At 36.6% G+C, this 13,844-nt stretch overlaps 1 protein-coding gene across 2 annotated transcripts; it reads right to left on the bottom strand.

Moving 5' to 3' along the window:
• Positions 1–756: 756 nt before the first annotated feature.
• Positions 757–7,642, bottom strand: KERA (keratocan). 2 transcript variants are annotated; one of them, XM_081128216.1, is made up of 3 exons: positions 7,534–7,642; positions 5,138–6,031; positions 757–1,330 (listed from the first exon to the last, which is right to left on the bottom strand). In XM_081128216.1, the coding sequence occupies exons 2-3, from the start codon at positions 6,021–6,023 to the stop codon at positions 1,158–1,160; spliced, it is 1,059 nt and encodes a 352-aa protein (XP_080984342.1). In that variant the 5' UTR covers positions 6,024–6,031; positions 7,534–7,642; the 3' UTR covers positions 757–1,157. The 2 variants fall into 2 exon arrangements, with proteins under 2 accessions (XP_080984342.1, XP_080984341.1); XM_081128215.1 differs by having other exon boundaries at positions 7,306–7,564.
• Positions 7,643–13,844: the final 6,202 nt, after the last annotated feature.

The raw sequence follows: 13,844 nt of genomic DNA, 5'->3' as shown, positions 1-13,844 counted from the left end.
AGAAAAAAGAAAGTGGGAAAATATGTTTGCATACATCCATGGTAGAAAAATGGAAATAATTGTTACTCTAACACTTTCTATTAAAATGTGTTTCTAACAAAACTTGTAAGTAATGCCCCTGAAATAAATCTGAAATAAATATTTTACTTCTGTTTTGTTGGAAAGTATTTACTTTTTTTATTTAAAAAATCCAATAAAACACTGACAAATATATGAGTTGAATGCTACAATTCAAGTGGATTTCAAATGTTAAAATACTAAGATTCTGTCAGAAATGTGTTATAATAAATGTAAAAACCAAGGAGTTTAATTGCTGGAGGATATTGTACTATACCTAAGAACAGCAGCTATAAAAAATAGTAGTAAACTAAAAATGGCTGTTGCCCTGTCATTTGGTATTAAATGACTAAAACTCTCTCATTATGAAGTATTTGATGTATTTCATATCCATTCTTGAGCTAAATACTAAACTTTCACCTACAAAAGCTACTTAGTTATCTGAATTTAATTATTTCTTTATAATTATGATAAAAAGGTTTTTTTTAATTTTCTTCAGCTCACCCTATCTCCTGTTAGGTTACTATATTTATACTGTCTGCAAAAGCAATTTTGAACATATTCAAACAAATATGTTCATTCTATGGCACAACCAATGCAATTGCATTACTTGGTATTAATAAGCTGTGAAAGAGACAAAAAAGAATTATCTTTGAGTTGATAAACTACTTAACTCTGTGTCTGTTTTATTTATTAAAAAAAAAAAAGTAGGCAGGCCCTGCTGGATTGCTCGGTTGGCTGGAGCATCGTCAGGTACACCAAAAGGTTGCGGGTTCAATTCCCAACCATGGCACATACTCAGGTTGCAGCTTGGGTCCTCAGATCCTTGGTCGGGGCGCATAAGGGAGGCAACTGATGGATGTTTTTCTCTCTCCCTCTGGCTCCCTGCTTCTCTTCCTCTTCAAAAAAAGGAAAAAATTGGCTGTTCTATGTATCTTTGGTGAAAGCACCTTTGAGTAGAAAAACTAAACTGCACAGATGAAAATGGTGGCCAAGAGCAACTGGAAATGTGATTTTTGTTTTAAACCTATGAATGTTATCCAAATTTCATATCAGAAATATCAGTGTATTAAACCAATCTCCTATTGTTGAAAATGTGTTTAAATAATGAGAGTTTGAAGGAGCCTGAAGCAGGTCATTAAATCCATTGGGATTGGTGGTTTGATCTCATTTCCATCCAGACGAAGGTAGCTCAAATGAGGTCCGTAAATGAAGAAATCCTGTTCTGCAGGCAGTATGTTTGGGGTAGGGCATATTACGGAGACGTTCACATCTAGGGAGACAAAGATAGCATGGGTGAATGAATTGGAACACAAGAGACTAAGAGAGGGAAGGCCAAGAAACTACTACAACAGCCTTATGGAGAGCCAGTCTTGTGATCTAGAAAGTGGCAGATACAAACCATTTTTGTGTAAGTTGGGGGTTGTGCATATCTGTTTTATAAAAGTGTTCCTGAAAAACTGGGCATCTCACCCCATATTCTGCTATACTTGGTAGGAAGCTCTAAAAAGGACACATTGTTAAATATTATGATGGAAACAAGGTATAAGGCATGCTTAGATTACTATTGACTGAGACAAGTGAGATTTAGGGTATTAGAGGCAAAAGTTCAGAGTTGGCACGAAAAGAATATGTAGGAGCACGGGTGGATGGGTGAATGGGTGGATGGGTGGATGGGTGGATGGGTGAATGGGTGGATGGGTGGATGGGTGGATGGATGGATGAATATGTAGGTGGGAAATCAGTCTATTAGAGAAAGTGCTGGAAAATCACCTTAAAAATGCAAAATTTCAAATTAATAGTATATAGTAACAAGATTTTTTTTTAAAAGTACAATCAACATAAGTGTGCAATGTAACACATAAAAATAACTTGAATCTTTATACTTAAATGTATTTAATTAGAAAGGAAACATTTGCCAAGAATTGAATTACAAAGAATTCAAGCCAGGAAATATACCATCAGCCTTTTCAGATGGTTAGGATGTGAGAAATTATACACCTGCCTTGGATCAGAGCCCTTGGCATCAATGATCATACTGAGATATAGAAGCATTCAGGAGAGAAGGCCTATTTAAACTAGCAAAATTCAGGAAAGTATAATAGCTGATCTCATTTGAAACTACTTAGAGCAAGAATTCTTCCTTAGAAAATGAGATCCACCTGACTCGGGCAATGGGAATTTATATTGTACTGAAAGATTTTATTCTTACAGTGAGGTTGCTTTGCTATGCTCTTATGCCATTTTGTGAATTGAACTAAAGATGAGTCATATTTTAACAACAGTTTTGTGTTTGTAGTTATTTTTTCACGTATATTATCACCATTATAATCACACAACCTTTGTCAAGCAATATCATTCTCCACATCTGGGTGCTATGGGAATGGCGGTTAGGACAGGGGAGGTAATGCACACAAGGTATTTGGGCAAGTGAGGCCGGAGCTGGGTCCCAGCCTAGCCCCGTCCTCCTGTGCAGGGTCCCTTGCTGATTGGAGAGACTGTGTCCCTTCTATGTGCTCTCTCCTCTTCTTTATCACCCTCCCTCCCATAATCAATGCATGTGTGAATCAATGGAACATTAAAAACATGTGTTCTAGATTTAGTTATATTTTATAAATTAATTATGATATTTCTGAGAGGCCACCTAGAAGTAACTTATTTCAACACATAGCATTTTGCCAAATTTAAAGTCCCTTCACGTGTTCAGAAGAAATAAAAAGTGTTGCCATCATTCTCCATAAGGCAAGTTTACTGTTGCGTAAATTTTGAGAACTCTTCATATAAAAGGTGTATTTCTTGGAAACCACTTTATTAACAACTAGAGTAGATTATGTGACCAGAAGAACTAAGTGCTTTAAAATTATTATAACACAGTGTGATATAATGGAGAGCCAATAATTCTAGCCAGGGAAAGACTCATTTTAAATTTACTTACTTGGAATATAAAAATGACCATGCTTTATATCTACGTTACAAAGCAAATAAGTCAATTGCTCTTTGTTGATGTTGCTGTTAAAATTATTAACAGACATCTTTCTCAAGTTTTGTATTCTCAGAATTGAAGAAAATGTGCTGTGATTATACCGTACGAGTGGGGAAAAAATACTTAAAATGAGAAGCCCTGGGCTCCGTTCCTGCTATTATATTTACACTTTGTTCTTAGCAAATATCTTTCCCTAGTTGAGCCTCAGTTTCTTTTTCTTCAAAAATTCCTAATAGTAGCAAATAAGGCTCCTTTAAGGATAATTTGTGGTCCTCCAAGTGTGGTCCCTGGACCAGCAGTATAAATACTCTGCCTGGGAACTAGATGGCTGGGCCCTACCTCAGGCCTATTGAGTCAGACACACAGCCCTCCAGGTGCTTCTGATACACCCTAAGATATGAGAACAATTGCAAAATAGAAATACACTAGAAAACACTGTGTAAAACATTCTAAATGCAAATGAAGGGACTACAGAGTCTTCTTCTTTGTGTAACTTTGTATAATAATGTAAGTGCTGGCATATGTGCCCACCTGTGTGTGGAATTTTGCCACCTCCCTCCTAAACGTCCTCATTATCAAATTCTCCAGGGGATCCCTAATTCACAAGCAGGGATTTATATGGAATCACTTTAAATTAACTCCCCACATCAAATATTTATGAGGCTTTTGATAAGGAATGCACCTGTAGAAGTACAGAATTTTCATCAGAAAATTGCACATATTTAGGTCAATACTGGCTGTTGTACTATCAGGTTCAGTGAAACAGATTCTGTGAACAGTTTCTGTTGCTTCCTTGGCTTTTGATGACAGGATTAAAACATGTCCCATCACCATGGAAAAATAGCTGCAGTGCCAGCAGCCTGCTCATCACTTCCCGGATTTTATGCTGAAGTGTGTTGTTAGAAAAACCGAACAGATCTTGAATAGCTGAGTGGTGCCCAATAGAAAATTGTCTGTTCTTATAAATATGGGATGTTTGTGCGATTATATACTTAAAGGAATCTTAGTTTGTAATAACCAGGCAACATAATCTTCTGAGAATTCTCTGTGTCCTTTCCTACAGACCACCTGGCCGATTCTCTCAGTGGGCTTGCATTCGCTGAGGCTGTTCAGGTGAGGCCTCCTCAAGATGACCTTCCTGAAGGGCTGCACTGGGTTGAGGGCGCATGGCCAGGTGCCAGGCTGATACCGATGCCCCCGTGGCTGTGTTTCTATACCACAGGCAGCCGGATCTCAGGCATAATTGTGAAGGTGCCAAATTTGCCTTTAATGTCTCCAGTCTCTTCTTTCTATAACTACTTCTTTCATTGATGGCACCTCTGCCCCCAAGGCACTTGGCACTCATCTCACGCTACCTTATCAAAAGCTATTTTCAGGAAAGGAGAGGGTATTCCGTTTTGTTGATTGCCATTAGTTCTAAGGAGGTGCCAACTTCCAGGGACATTTGTTTTCATTTAAATTGAGCATAGCCTTCAACTACAGTATTGGTCCCCAGTAGAGAGTTCCCAAAGCAGCAGTCTCAGCATCACCTGGGAACTCATTAGAAATGAGAAGTCTCTGGTCCCATCTACACCTGCTCGATCAGAAAATCAGAGGTGGAGCCACCAGCCTGTGCACACTAAAGTGTGAGAAGCCCACTGACCTGAAGCAGAGACTCTAATGACTGTGGTTTCAGGCATCAGCTGCCCTATAATTTTAAGGAAAAAGATGCCATCCTGATAACCCCTAATCATGTTCCTTCTGTTGCTATTCATAAGGTTGTGCCTGGGATGCTTTCTTAAGTAAATCTACTCGGTGAGGCAGGAATATCAGAATCTCCTTGGAGTTAAAGGAGACAGAGACATTTAGTTTCTCTGATAATAGCCCTCGGTGGATAGTAAAGTCCACTTTGCCATCTGCAATTCGAAGATAGAAACTTTTCAGTCCACTGAAACTATCTGTAAATAGATACAAAATGCAATACACATTAAACATTGAGAAAATACACTTTTAAAAAATCTAAAGGCACATTAATTGGGGGCCAGGAGTCAACAGAATTGCTATTCTTAAAAAAAGATACAGAATCAACTTAATGACTGGGCCTCTGATGTCACTTACTTTTGATTTTGTTATGGTCCAGGTGAAGGTGCTGCAGATGAGCATTGATCCGGGGGACCTTTGTGAGTCGATTGTGGGACAGCTGAAGATCTAGAATAGATGACACATCAAAACCTCTGGGGGGAAGGCCTGCATCTGACAGTTTGTTGTGGTTTAATCTCAGGAAGGCCACTTTAGGAATGACATTAAAATAATTTTCTGGTATTCCCTCAATGGAATTGTTGTCTAAAAACAGTTGCATTGTGTTGGCCGGCAACCTCGGTGGCATGTTCCTCAGGGCGTTCTTGGCCATATTTAACTGCATGAGGTTCTTCAGTCCCTTAAAGGTGTCCCTTTGAAAGGCATTGTCTAAGAGCTTATTGTGCTGCAGGTCAAGAAGGGTCAGGTTCTCCAGATTGCTGAAAGTCCCTTGAGGAATTCTGGACACCTTGTTTCTAGCTAACTGTAATTGTTCTAAACTTCTTGGCAATGGAGAAGGCACCTCCTCTAGTTCGTTATCTTCCAGAAATAAGAAAAGCAGCTTCTTTAGTTGGCTCAGGGCTCCTTTTTCAATGCCATCGTTGGTTATTTTGTTCTTGTTTAGATTGATCCATCTCAGCTGGGTGGCATTCTCGAACGGCTTCTCAGGAATGGTTTCTATCAGGTTGTTTTCAAGATAAAGATACCAGATCCTTGAAGGAATAGCAGGGATTTCTCTGAGACCACGGTTCTCACAGTACAAAGCAGTAGGGAAACTGGGGGGACAGAAACACTCCCTGGGGCAATCGAAGTCTTGCTCATTAAAATCCTCTGGGTCGTGGACCTCGTAGACCTGTCTCACAGTTCGAGTCCACACAGAATCTGTCACGAATACCACCCAGATGATGAAACAGATTGTGGTTGCCATTATAGTAGCTGTAATAAAGGATACGGCGGTTAGGTATTGAAGATCTTGATCTTTAGGGAACTGCATGCACCAGAATGATGAGGAAACATTGCTTTTATGAGCAGACAGTAAACACATATCAACATTTTATACAGAGATATTAATTTATACCCATTTATTTATTAGGCACTATATGCAAAGCATTTTGCAAACACTGAAACTGACTCACCAACTTGTAACTTTCTGGTTTTAACCCAATCACAATGAAAACTGAAAAGCAAATTTTAGGAGTTCTAAGTGCTTTTCCATTTCAAGCTATTTAATGCAAGGAAGTTAACCGAAATCTGGAGTTGAACACAAGAGAACGAAAAAGTGACCTTTAAATAATTCAGATTGAGAATGTGTGTTGTTCCTAGGAAGCAGGCATATGCTTTTACTTTTATTCCTAAATGAGCAGAACATCTGGATGAGATTTCCCAGGCTCTGGGCCTTGAACCAAAAAAAGAGCAATCAGAGAACGTTTTAGCAGTTTGTTTTGAGGAAGGTTTTAAGATCTGAAGAAAAGTGTGTGATTAATCTTTTACTCTGTTGCTCAGCTTCTCAGGTAAGTTTTATTTGGGGGTGCTGGGAGAGATTTCTAATATGATACATACAGAACCAAGTACAGCCAAGAAATTTGAATTTTGAACTCTCTCTATATCACAATTAGCTAAATACTGTATTTAATTATGGCATTTCTATGGCTGATAAGAAACAAAACAAAACAAAAACCATGTTTAGGATGCAGGCAGAGCTTCGTATTTTCGGTATGGCTGCTAACAAAGAATAGGTTAACACTTACTGATACATGAACCATCTCAAAAACATGAACCTTTCCCATCGAATATAAACAAGATTTTAGGTACAATAAATTATTTTAGAAGGAAAAAATACATATGTATACATATCAGTAACATTCTACCAATATACATTTAGTTCAACTGCTAGATAATAAGGACCGAGTAAATTTTACTGATTCTTTAAAAAAAAAGATAAAACAAACCAGCATCACTAATGAAATGCTGATCTTTCAATTTTGCTGCTAAATTGAGGGAAATGACAAGTGCAGAGCTGTTTCCGCAAGCTGTCAAATTTCTTACAATTGCAAAATGCTGCTCTGGTCCCCTTCCAGCAGAGACATAAAAATATTCTCTTTTTTTCAGAATAGGGATTTGTTTTAGTTATTGAAGCAATAACCCTGCCTCTGATGGATCAGAACTTCAAATTCTTAACTTTAAGTTTTAAAAAGTGCAAAAGAGTTTACCTTGCTGTCCAGGAAATATATCGTTGAGTCCTGTGTCTGGGTCTGAAGTTTTCTAAAACTCAGTTAAGAAAAATCAAAAACAAAAAAAAACTTTGTCTAAAGTAATTTGTTTTTATTTCATGCTGTCAAGCCTCCTATGAGAACAAATAAAATTTACTCTGAGCAGTCGCCATGAACACCTTTGGGTCTATTGTTTCCACTTTGACAGGGCTTCAGGAGCCCGCTTACCTCAGCCTTCTTGGATTTTCTTCCCCCCTTTCTATTGGTCACTGCTCATTCACAGCAATGGATTGACCCAGGCTCCACTGTCGTGTTTTTATGAATCCTCCCTGATATATAGGCATCAGTAGCTCCCACTTTAACCCCTGCAACAACCAGAGCACCTCAGCAACCAGGCAGCCCAGCACAGGAAACTCACTTTAATCTCAAGGACCTGTAACAATGATTCAGGGCGATTTTCACCCTGAAGTCACAGTTCCAATGATGTTGTAATGTGCTGATATCTAGACCTGATTCATCAGCAGGCAACTTAAGGCAGTTTTGGTTTCAAGGGTAGCAAAAGAGATTTTAAAGCAATTTTTCCTGGAAGATCTTTTTAAAAAATGGAATACAAAAATATAAAGACCAATGTTCTCGGTGTATGTGGAACTGTGTTTTGTTTGTTTGTTTGTCTGTTTCTCATATAAAACAGATTCTGGAATCCTATTTAGATATATTGTGTTTGCTTAAGGGAAAAAGAGATAAAAAAATCTATTTAAAACTTTTAAAAATGAAATCTGGGAAGCTACACCTAATGCTGGCACTAACCATGGTGTTAAGCTCTGTTTTATATAGATTCTTTTTTTTTAATCTCTAATTCCTACTGGGAGCTTTATTCCAAATGCTTAAAAAAAATTTTTTTTTTCACCATAACAAATATTTTACATTTAGTTTATTACAAGACATTCTGTTTCACTGCTATTTTTTTCTTTAAGACATACATCTAAGATAATGTCTTCCAGTTTTTATATCTGAGGAAAAAATTGTTGTGCCTTTTGAGGAAAGACACAGATTTTTGAAAAAAAAACACACAAAAACATGTATTTTCAGACATTATTTTATTGATTGATTGTAATTTTGTTTTTCAAAATCTATCTTATCCTGGAGATAGGAAGCCAAATTGATATGCCTCATTCAACACTAATCACATAAGTCTTATGAAAGATAGAGCACAGGGCAGAGGAAAGGGCATTAGGTTCAAAGGACCATTTCTGAACCAGCCCCCTGCCTCCTCCCTCCTAACCATTGTCAGGACAATTAGAGCTCAGCTTGTCATCTGTAAAATAGTAACGGACTACCTCACAGGGGTAGTTTGTGGTAAATGATTATGGAGATGTAAGCCTTTCTTTATTTATATTAGCCTTACTCTCTCAACTGGAAAATGCATTCAAGTTTAAGAGCTTTGAGAGACTAAGTTCTGATTGAGATATGATCTCTTCATAGCTTTGCGGGGACACTCATATCATATTTTAAGAAAAAAATAAAATGTTATTTGTTTTCTCACAATGATATCTCTCCATCATTTTTTTCTTTCTCTTTTATCATTTTCTAAACCCGCAGGACATAAAGAACAGATGATCTTCAAGTCCTCACAGCCCCCCTTCAGCTACTGTCTTATTTCTTTATTTTCTTTTTTAGGGAAATTTATTTCAGTCATTTCTTAACCTTATTACACAAATGTTGCTACATACCCATTGTAGGAAAATTAGAACAGTATACTGGCTGGCTGCCTTCAATCTTATTTCCTGGTCACCATTCGGTCCATGATCTGCCCACCAAAATATGGCTTCTCATCTCTCCACTTCCCTAAAATTGCTCTGATAAAAATTGGCAATAATCTTTCTCCTTGCTAACCTATTGAAATCTATTAGTGCTTAGCTTACTTGAGTTGTGATTCTTAGAATGCTGACCCTCCCCTTTGACTAAATGTTTCTTTTAGTTCCTCTAACATCAGTCTCTCAGTTTTTTCCTGCCCTTTTCTGTTGACCTCTCTTTGCCTATGTCTTGAAGCTGTCTGTTTCCTCTAACATTTTTAAAAGTGTTTCCAGCATTTAGAGCTTTTTCAGATTCTGTCCTCTGTTCTGTGCTCTTTCTGCTATAGACACATTCCCTGTGTTACTCCATGGTTTTCACCATTCCCTCTATTATGATGACTTCTGAGTACCTCCCTCCAGCCCAGCCTCTGAAAGACCTGACCCCCAAGGTGGCTCTATAGCTGCTTTGTAGAAATCTCCTGCTGCATGTCTCAAAGACACATATCTAAACTGAAATTTATTATCTCCCTTTACTTCTAAGTGCTCTTGTTATTTTATACTTTTGAGTGGCACTATCATCTTATTTAGTCTCCTAAGCCAGAAATCTGGAAATCATTATTAACTTTTCCTTCTCATTTTGTGAGCATCTGATAACAATCACATTTTAAGGATCCTGAGAGACATGATCTAAATAAAAATGACCATCTACAATGCTTCCCAGGTTTGGTATCATTGTTTCCAGACTAAAAACACAGAATGTTTTCCACTGTTAGTATAATCTCTATCTATATCTTGACTTTTCCTATAGCAATCTAATCTGCCTTTCTTTGAAGAATGGAGACAAATTTTTCACTGGAACTGCTTTAATGAAAGTTCAGTAAATTAAATTAAGATAATGGTGAGAATGTCTGAGTTTAAGAATTAATAACTCTTTCCAGTCTTAGCTGACTCTGCTAAATGAGAGAAAGGAGGCTGAAGGTGTAATGATGTGGCTTTGGATTGTCTCTCTAATGACAGGTTGGTATTTTAGAAGTCCATGAAGCCTTGGACACAGTAGATATTCAATAAATATTTACTGAATGAGTAAATGAACAAATAAAGACATAGCCATAAATATTACCTTAAAAGCCATGAATTTTTGATCAGCATAGTTACATAAATAAAAACATAGTGGAGACCCTTGGATATATGGTTAAAAAAAAATCTGTTAGAGTTTTTCTTGTACAACTTACCAGTTGTCTGAGCTTGCACCGACTCTTTAACCATCGGGAGCTTGGGCTTGCCCGTGAAGCACCTGCCCTGCAGACTTCTAGGAAGAGTTGTTTGAAAATCAGACGAGAAAACGGAGGTGAACATGTCACAAACAGTGAAAAAAGTTAAAGCTCAAGGAGAACTTATAAATCCTTTTATCAAACTCTCTTCTCTTACATATCAGAAAAATAAGGCCCAGAAATGTCTTTAGGCAGAGAGGGTGATAGTAGGCATCTTGAACTACCTAAGAAAAGTCTTTCTAGAGATTTGAGGTTAAAATGTTGTTATTTTAAACTTTTCCCTTCTTTTCAGCACTTTATAATGTTTCTTCTCTGCTTATCTTGCTTCCACTTCTTCTTATTAAAAGGGAGAGTATTTGCTATATTGTCTTAGCCTGAGGAGTTTATCTTGTTACATTGCTGAAGATCATTGACGTTTTAAAAGAGAAGGCAATGCATGAGTGTAGTATAAATGCCAAAATACTCTGGTGGAATTTCAAATTTGTTAGCATATGTCTGTGACACATTTATTTTAATGATGATTGGACAACTTAGGTGCTCCCAAGGGTTCTGTTTACGTACAATGGGCTGGACTTTTGTTAAGAGAAATCATTTTCTCTTAATGTATCAATTTCAGCCTTGTTTGACTAAATGTTGTGAAACAAAAAATATGAAAAAGAATCCCCCCCAAACGTATAGCTCTCTCACACATGCATATTATATATATTATTTAAATGTTTTTATCAAATATAACACATTTAAAATATAGTACTGATACATTTAAAAGGCCAAAAGTACTACAAAACTGATAATGAAGATGGCAATCCCCACCACACCCACTTTAGTGTGAGTCTCACTCTCAAGAGGCCATACTTTCAGCTCTACATGAATTTCTTTTAGAATTTACTTTAATATTCTTGCTTTAAAATAATAAAAGTTATTTCTTTTCTTTGACTGATACATTTTAAGCATCTATTACTTTTCATTAGATAAGAATTTAGTATACTTGTTTAGTATCCCTCCTTACCCCCCTGCTGCCCTGATTCTCTTCAATAAGTCTGAATGTAAGCAGGTCACAAACTTTGAATAAATATTTACTGAACACATTATTATGCAATATAAATACTGTTTACTTCTAAAATAGTAAAAAATTATTTTAATTCTTACTGTACCACATGTATTAGCTTTTACATAAAACTATATATAGTATATTCTGTATACATACACAATATTTCACTAATATTTTCCAAAATCCCAAACAGAATTGTAGAACAGTTTTGAAAAAATGTTGGCACTGAGCAAGAAGGGGTAACATAGTGTGCTGGTAAAAGCCACATGTACTTGCGTTTGAATAAATCTCTACCGTTTATTAGCCGTGAGACCTTGAACAATTACCTTTGCCTTCATTTCCACATCTGTAATTTAAAGCTACTAATAATGATAATAATAATGGCAAACACACCCACTCCATAGGGTTGTTGTAAAGATGAAATGATTTCACATTTTTAAAGCACTTAGAACATTATAAAAGTTTTGATAAATAAAATCAGACACATTAGGTTCACTATGTTCTCCTGGAAGATATTTCCCCTGGAATTCTCCTACTTCAATCTAGTTTTCTTGCTGTTGCAAACAAACCTAAACACATCTGGCAAATGACAATTGTTAATTTTTATGGCACATTCTCATTGTCTCATAGTTAATGAGGGCTATCGGAATCCTCCCTTAAACCCACACAGAGGTATTTATTATGTTTGATAAAAGTAAGTGCAGCTCAATTGTATCTTATGTAGCAGGTATTTATCTGCAACTGGCATTAAAATTTTTCACATAGTGAGTCTTCATTATAAGGTTTCTTCAAACATTAAGCATACCTAAAACTATACCCAAAAATCAGACTGCCTCTGCTAAAGTGCTGTCATTCAAAGTACATTTATGGGCACAACCCTTGCTCCCTGGGCCTGTGGGGTTGTGGTCCTGGGCGTCCTTCACCCATTTTCTGTGTTAGACCCTTCCTGTGCCCATGAGAAATATATATATATATAAAATTTATTTATTTATTTATATAATGAAATATATATTAATTATATATCAATCCTCACCCAAGGACATGCTTAGAATGAGGAAGGGAGAGAGGGAGAGAGAGAGAGAGAGAAAAAGAGACAGAGAGGGGGAGAGAAACATTTATGTGAGAGAGGAATATCAGTCGCTGCCTTCCATACACCCCCCAATGGGAGATCAAACCCACAACCCAGGTATCAAAACAGCAACCTTGACCAGGAATCAAAACAGCAACCTTGCGGTGCAGGGGACAGGTGCTCAATCCACACTGAGCCACTCTGTCCCAGTTTAACTGATATTTTGACTGGATAGAATTCTAATTTAAGGTGACATTCCTTCCAAATTTTGGTGCTATTAAAAAAGTGACTGTCTTGCTGCCTTGGAATTTGAAATTAAAAAGCTTGAAAATCTGTGATTTTCAGTTGTCAAAATGTCACCTTCTTTTGCCTTCTAAAAATTTTTAGAATCCTTTTTTTATCTTCAGTTTCTGAACTGTGACAGCAATCTGTCCTGAGGAAGTGTATATCTCTCTCCCACTGGGTACTTGAGGAGTCCTTTCAATCTGGAAGTTCATGTCCATATAGTCCCTCTATTTTTTTTTTCTTTTTTTGTCTTAGCTAGTGCTCCTCCTTGTGAGATTGTCTAATTCTCTTATCTCTTTTACTTTCCTTCTCAAAAAATGTGTATGCTTCCTAATAGATTTCCTTAATTTTATCTTTGGACCTTTAAAATTTCTGTGACATATATTTACTTTGGGACTTTGTTCTCAGTTGCTCCCATCCTAAAGCATTCTTTTGTTTCCTGTAATTACTACCTTCTCTTATCTCATTCAAAACGAGATCAAATCTGTAAGATTTTGGTAGTACTGTGAGTTTATATCTGTTTCCTTTGATATTTTATTTCCTTTGATTTCTTTTTTTTTAAATCTTGATTTGACTTGGTCTGTAGAGATATTTCATATTGGAGGCTTTTCTTACATATCTGATGGTGTTTTGATGAACTTTGAGACTTAAGAAGAAAGCACTAATAATCTTATTGGGAGATCTATAAGAATCGATACCACTCAGCTTCATTCTGAAATGACCAGGTTTGGTTCTCTCTTTCCTCTGTGTGTGTGTGTGTGTGTGTGTGTGCGTGTGTGTGTTGGGTATAAATTGACAAAAAAATTCAGTGTACTTTTCATAACTATAATTTTTATTAATACTGCTAACATGAATTTATTATATTATTGTGAATGAATAACAATCTTCATTTATTTTTTGTTTAGCCTTTGTGTCTGAAGTATCCTGAAGCTATGCAGATTTCAAAATTGATATCTGAAACTAGTAGTAAATCTTGTTATTTCTACTCTATTTATGTTTTTATTCAATTTTGATATTTATGACTCACTCTTGTGTCAGTTGCTCCAAGAAGACTTTCACTATCTAATAAAAAA

This window comes from Miniopterus schreibersii (genome assembly GCF_964146895.1).
Source record: "Miniopterus schreibersii genome assembly, chromosome: 2".
Taxonomy (NCBI): Eukaryota; Metazoa; Chordata; class Mammalia; order Chiroptera; family Miniopteridae; genus Miniopterus; species Miniopterus schreibersii.
This window is presented reverse-complemented; position numbering and strand designations above follow the sequence as displayed.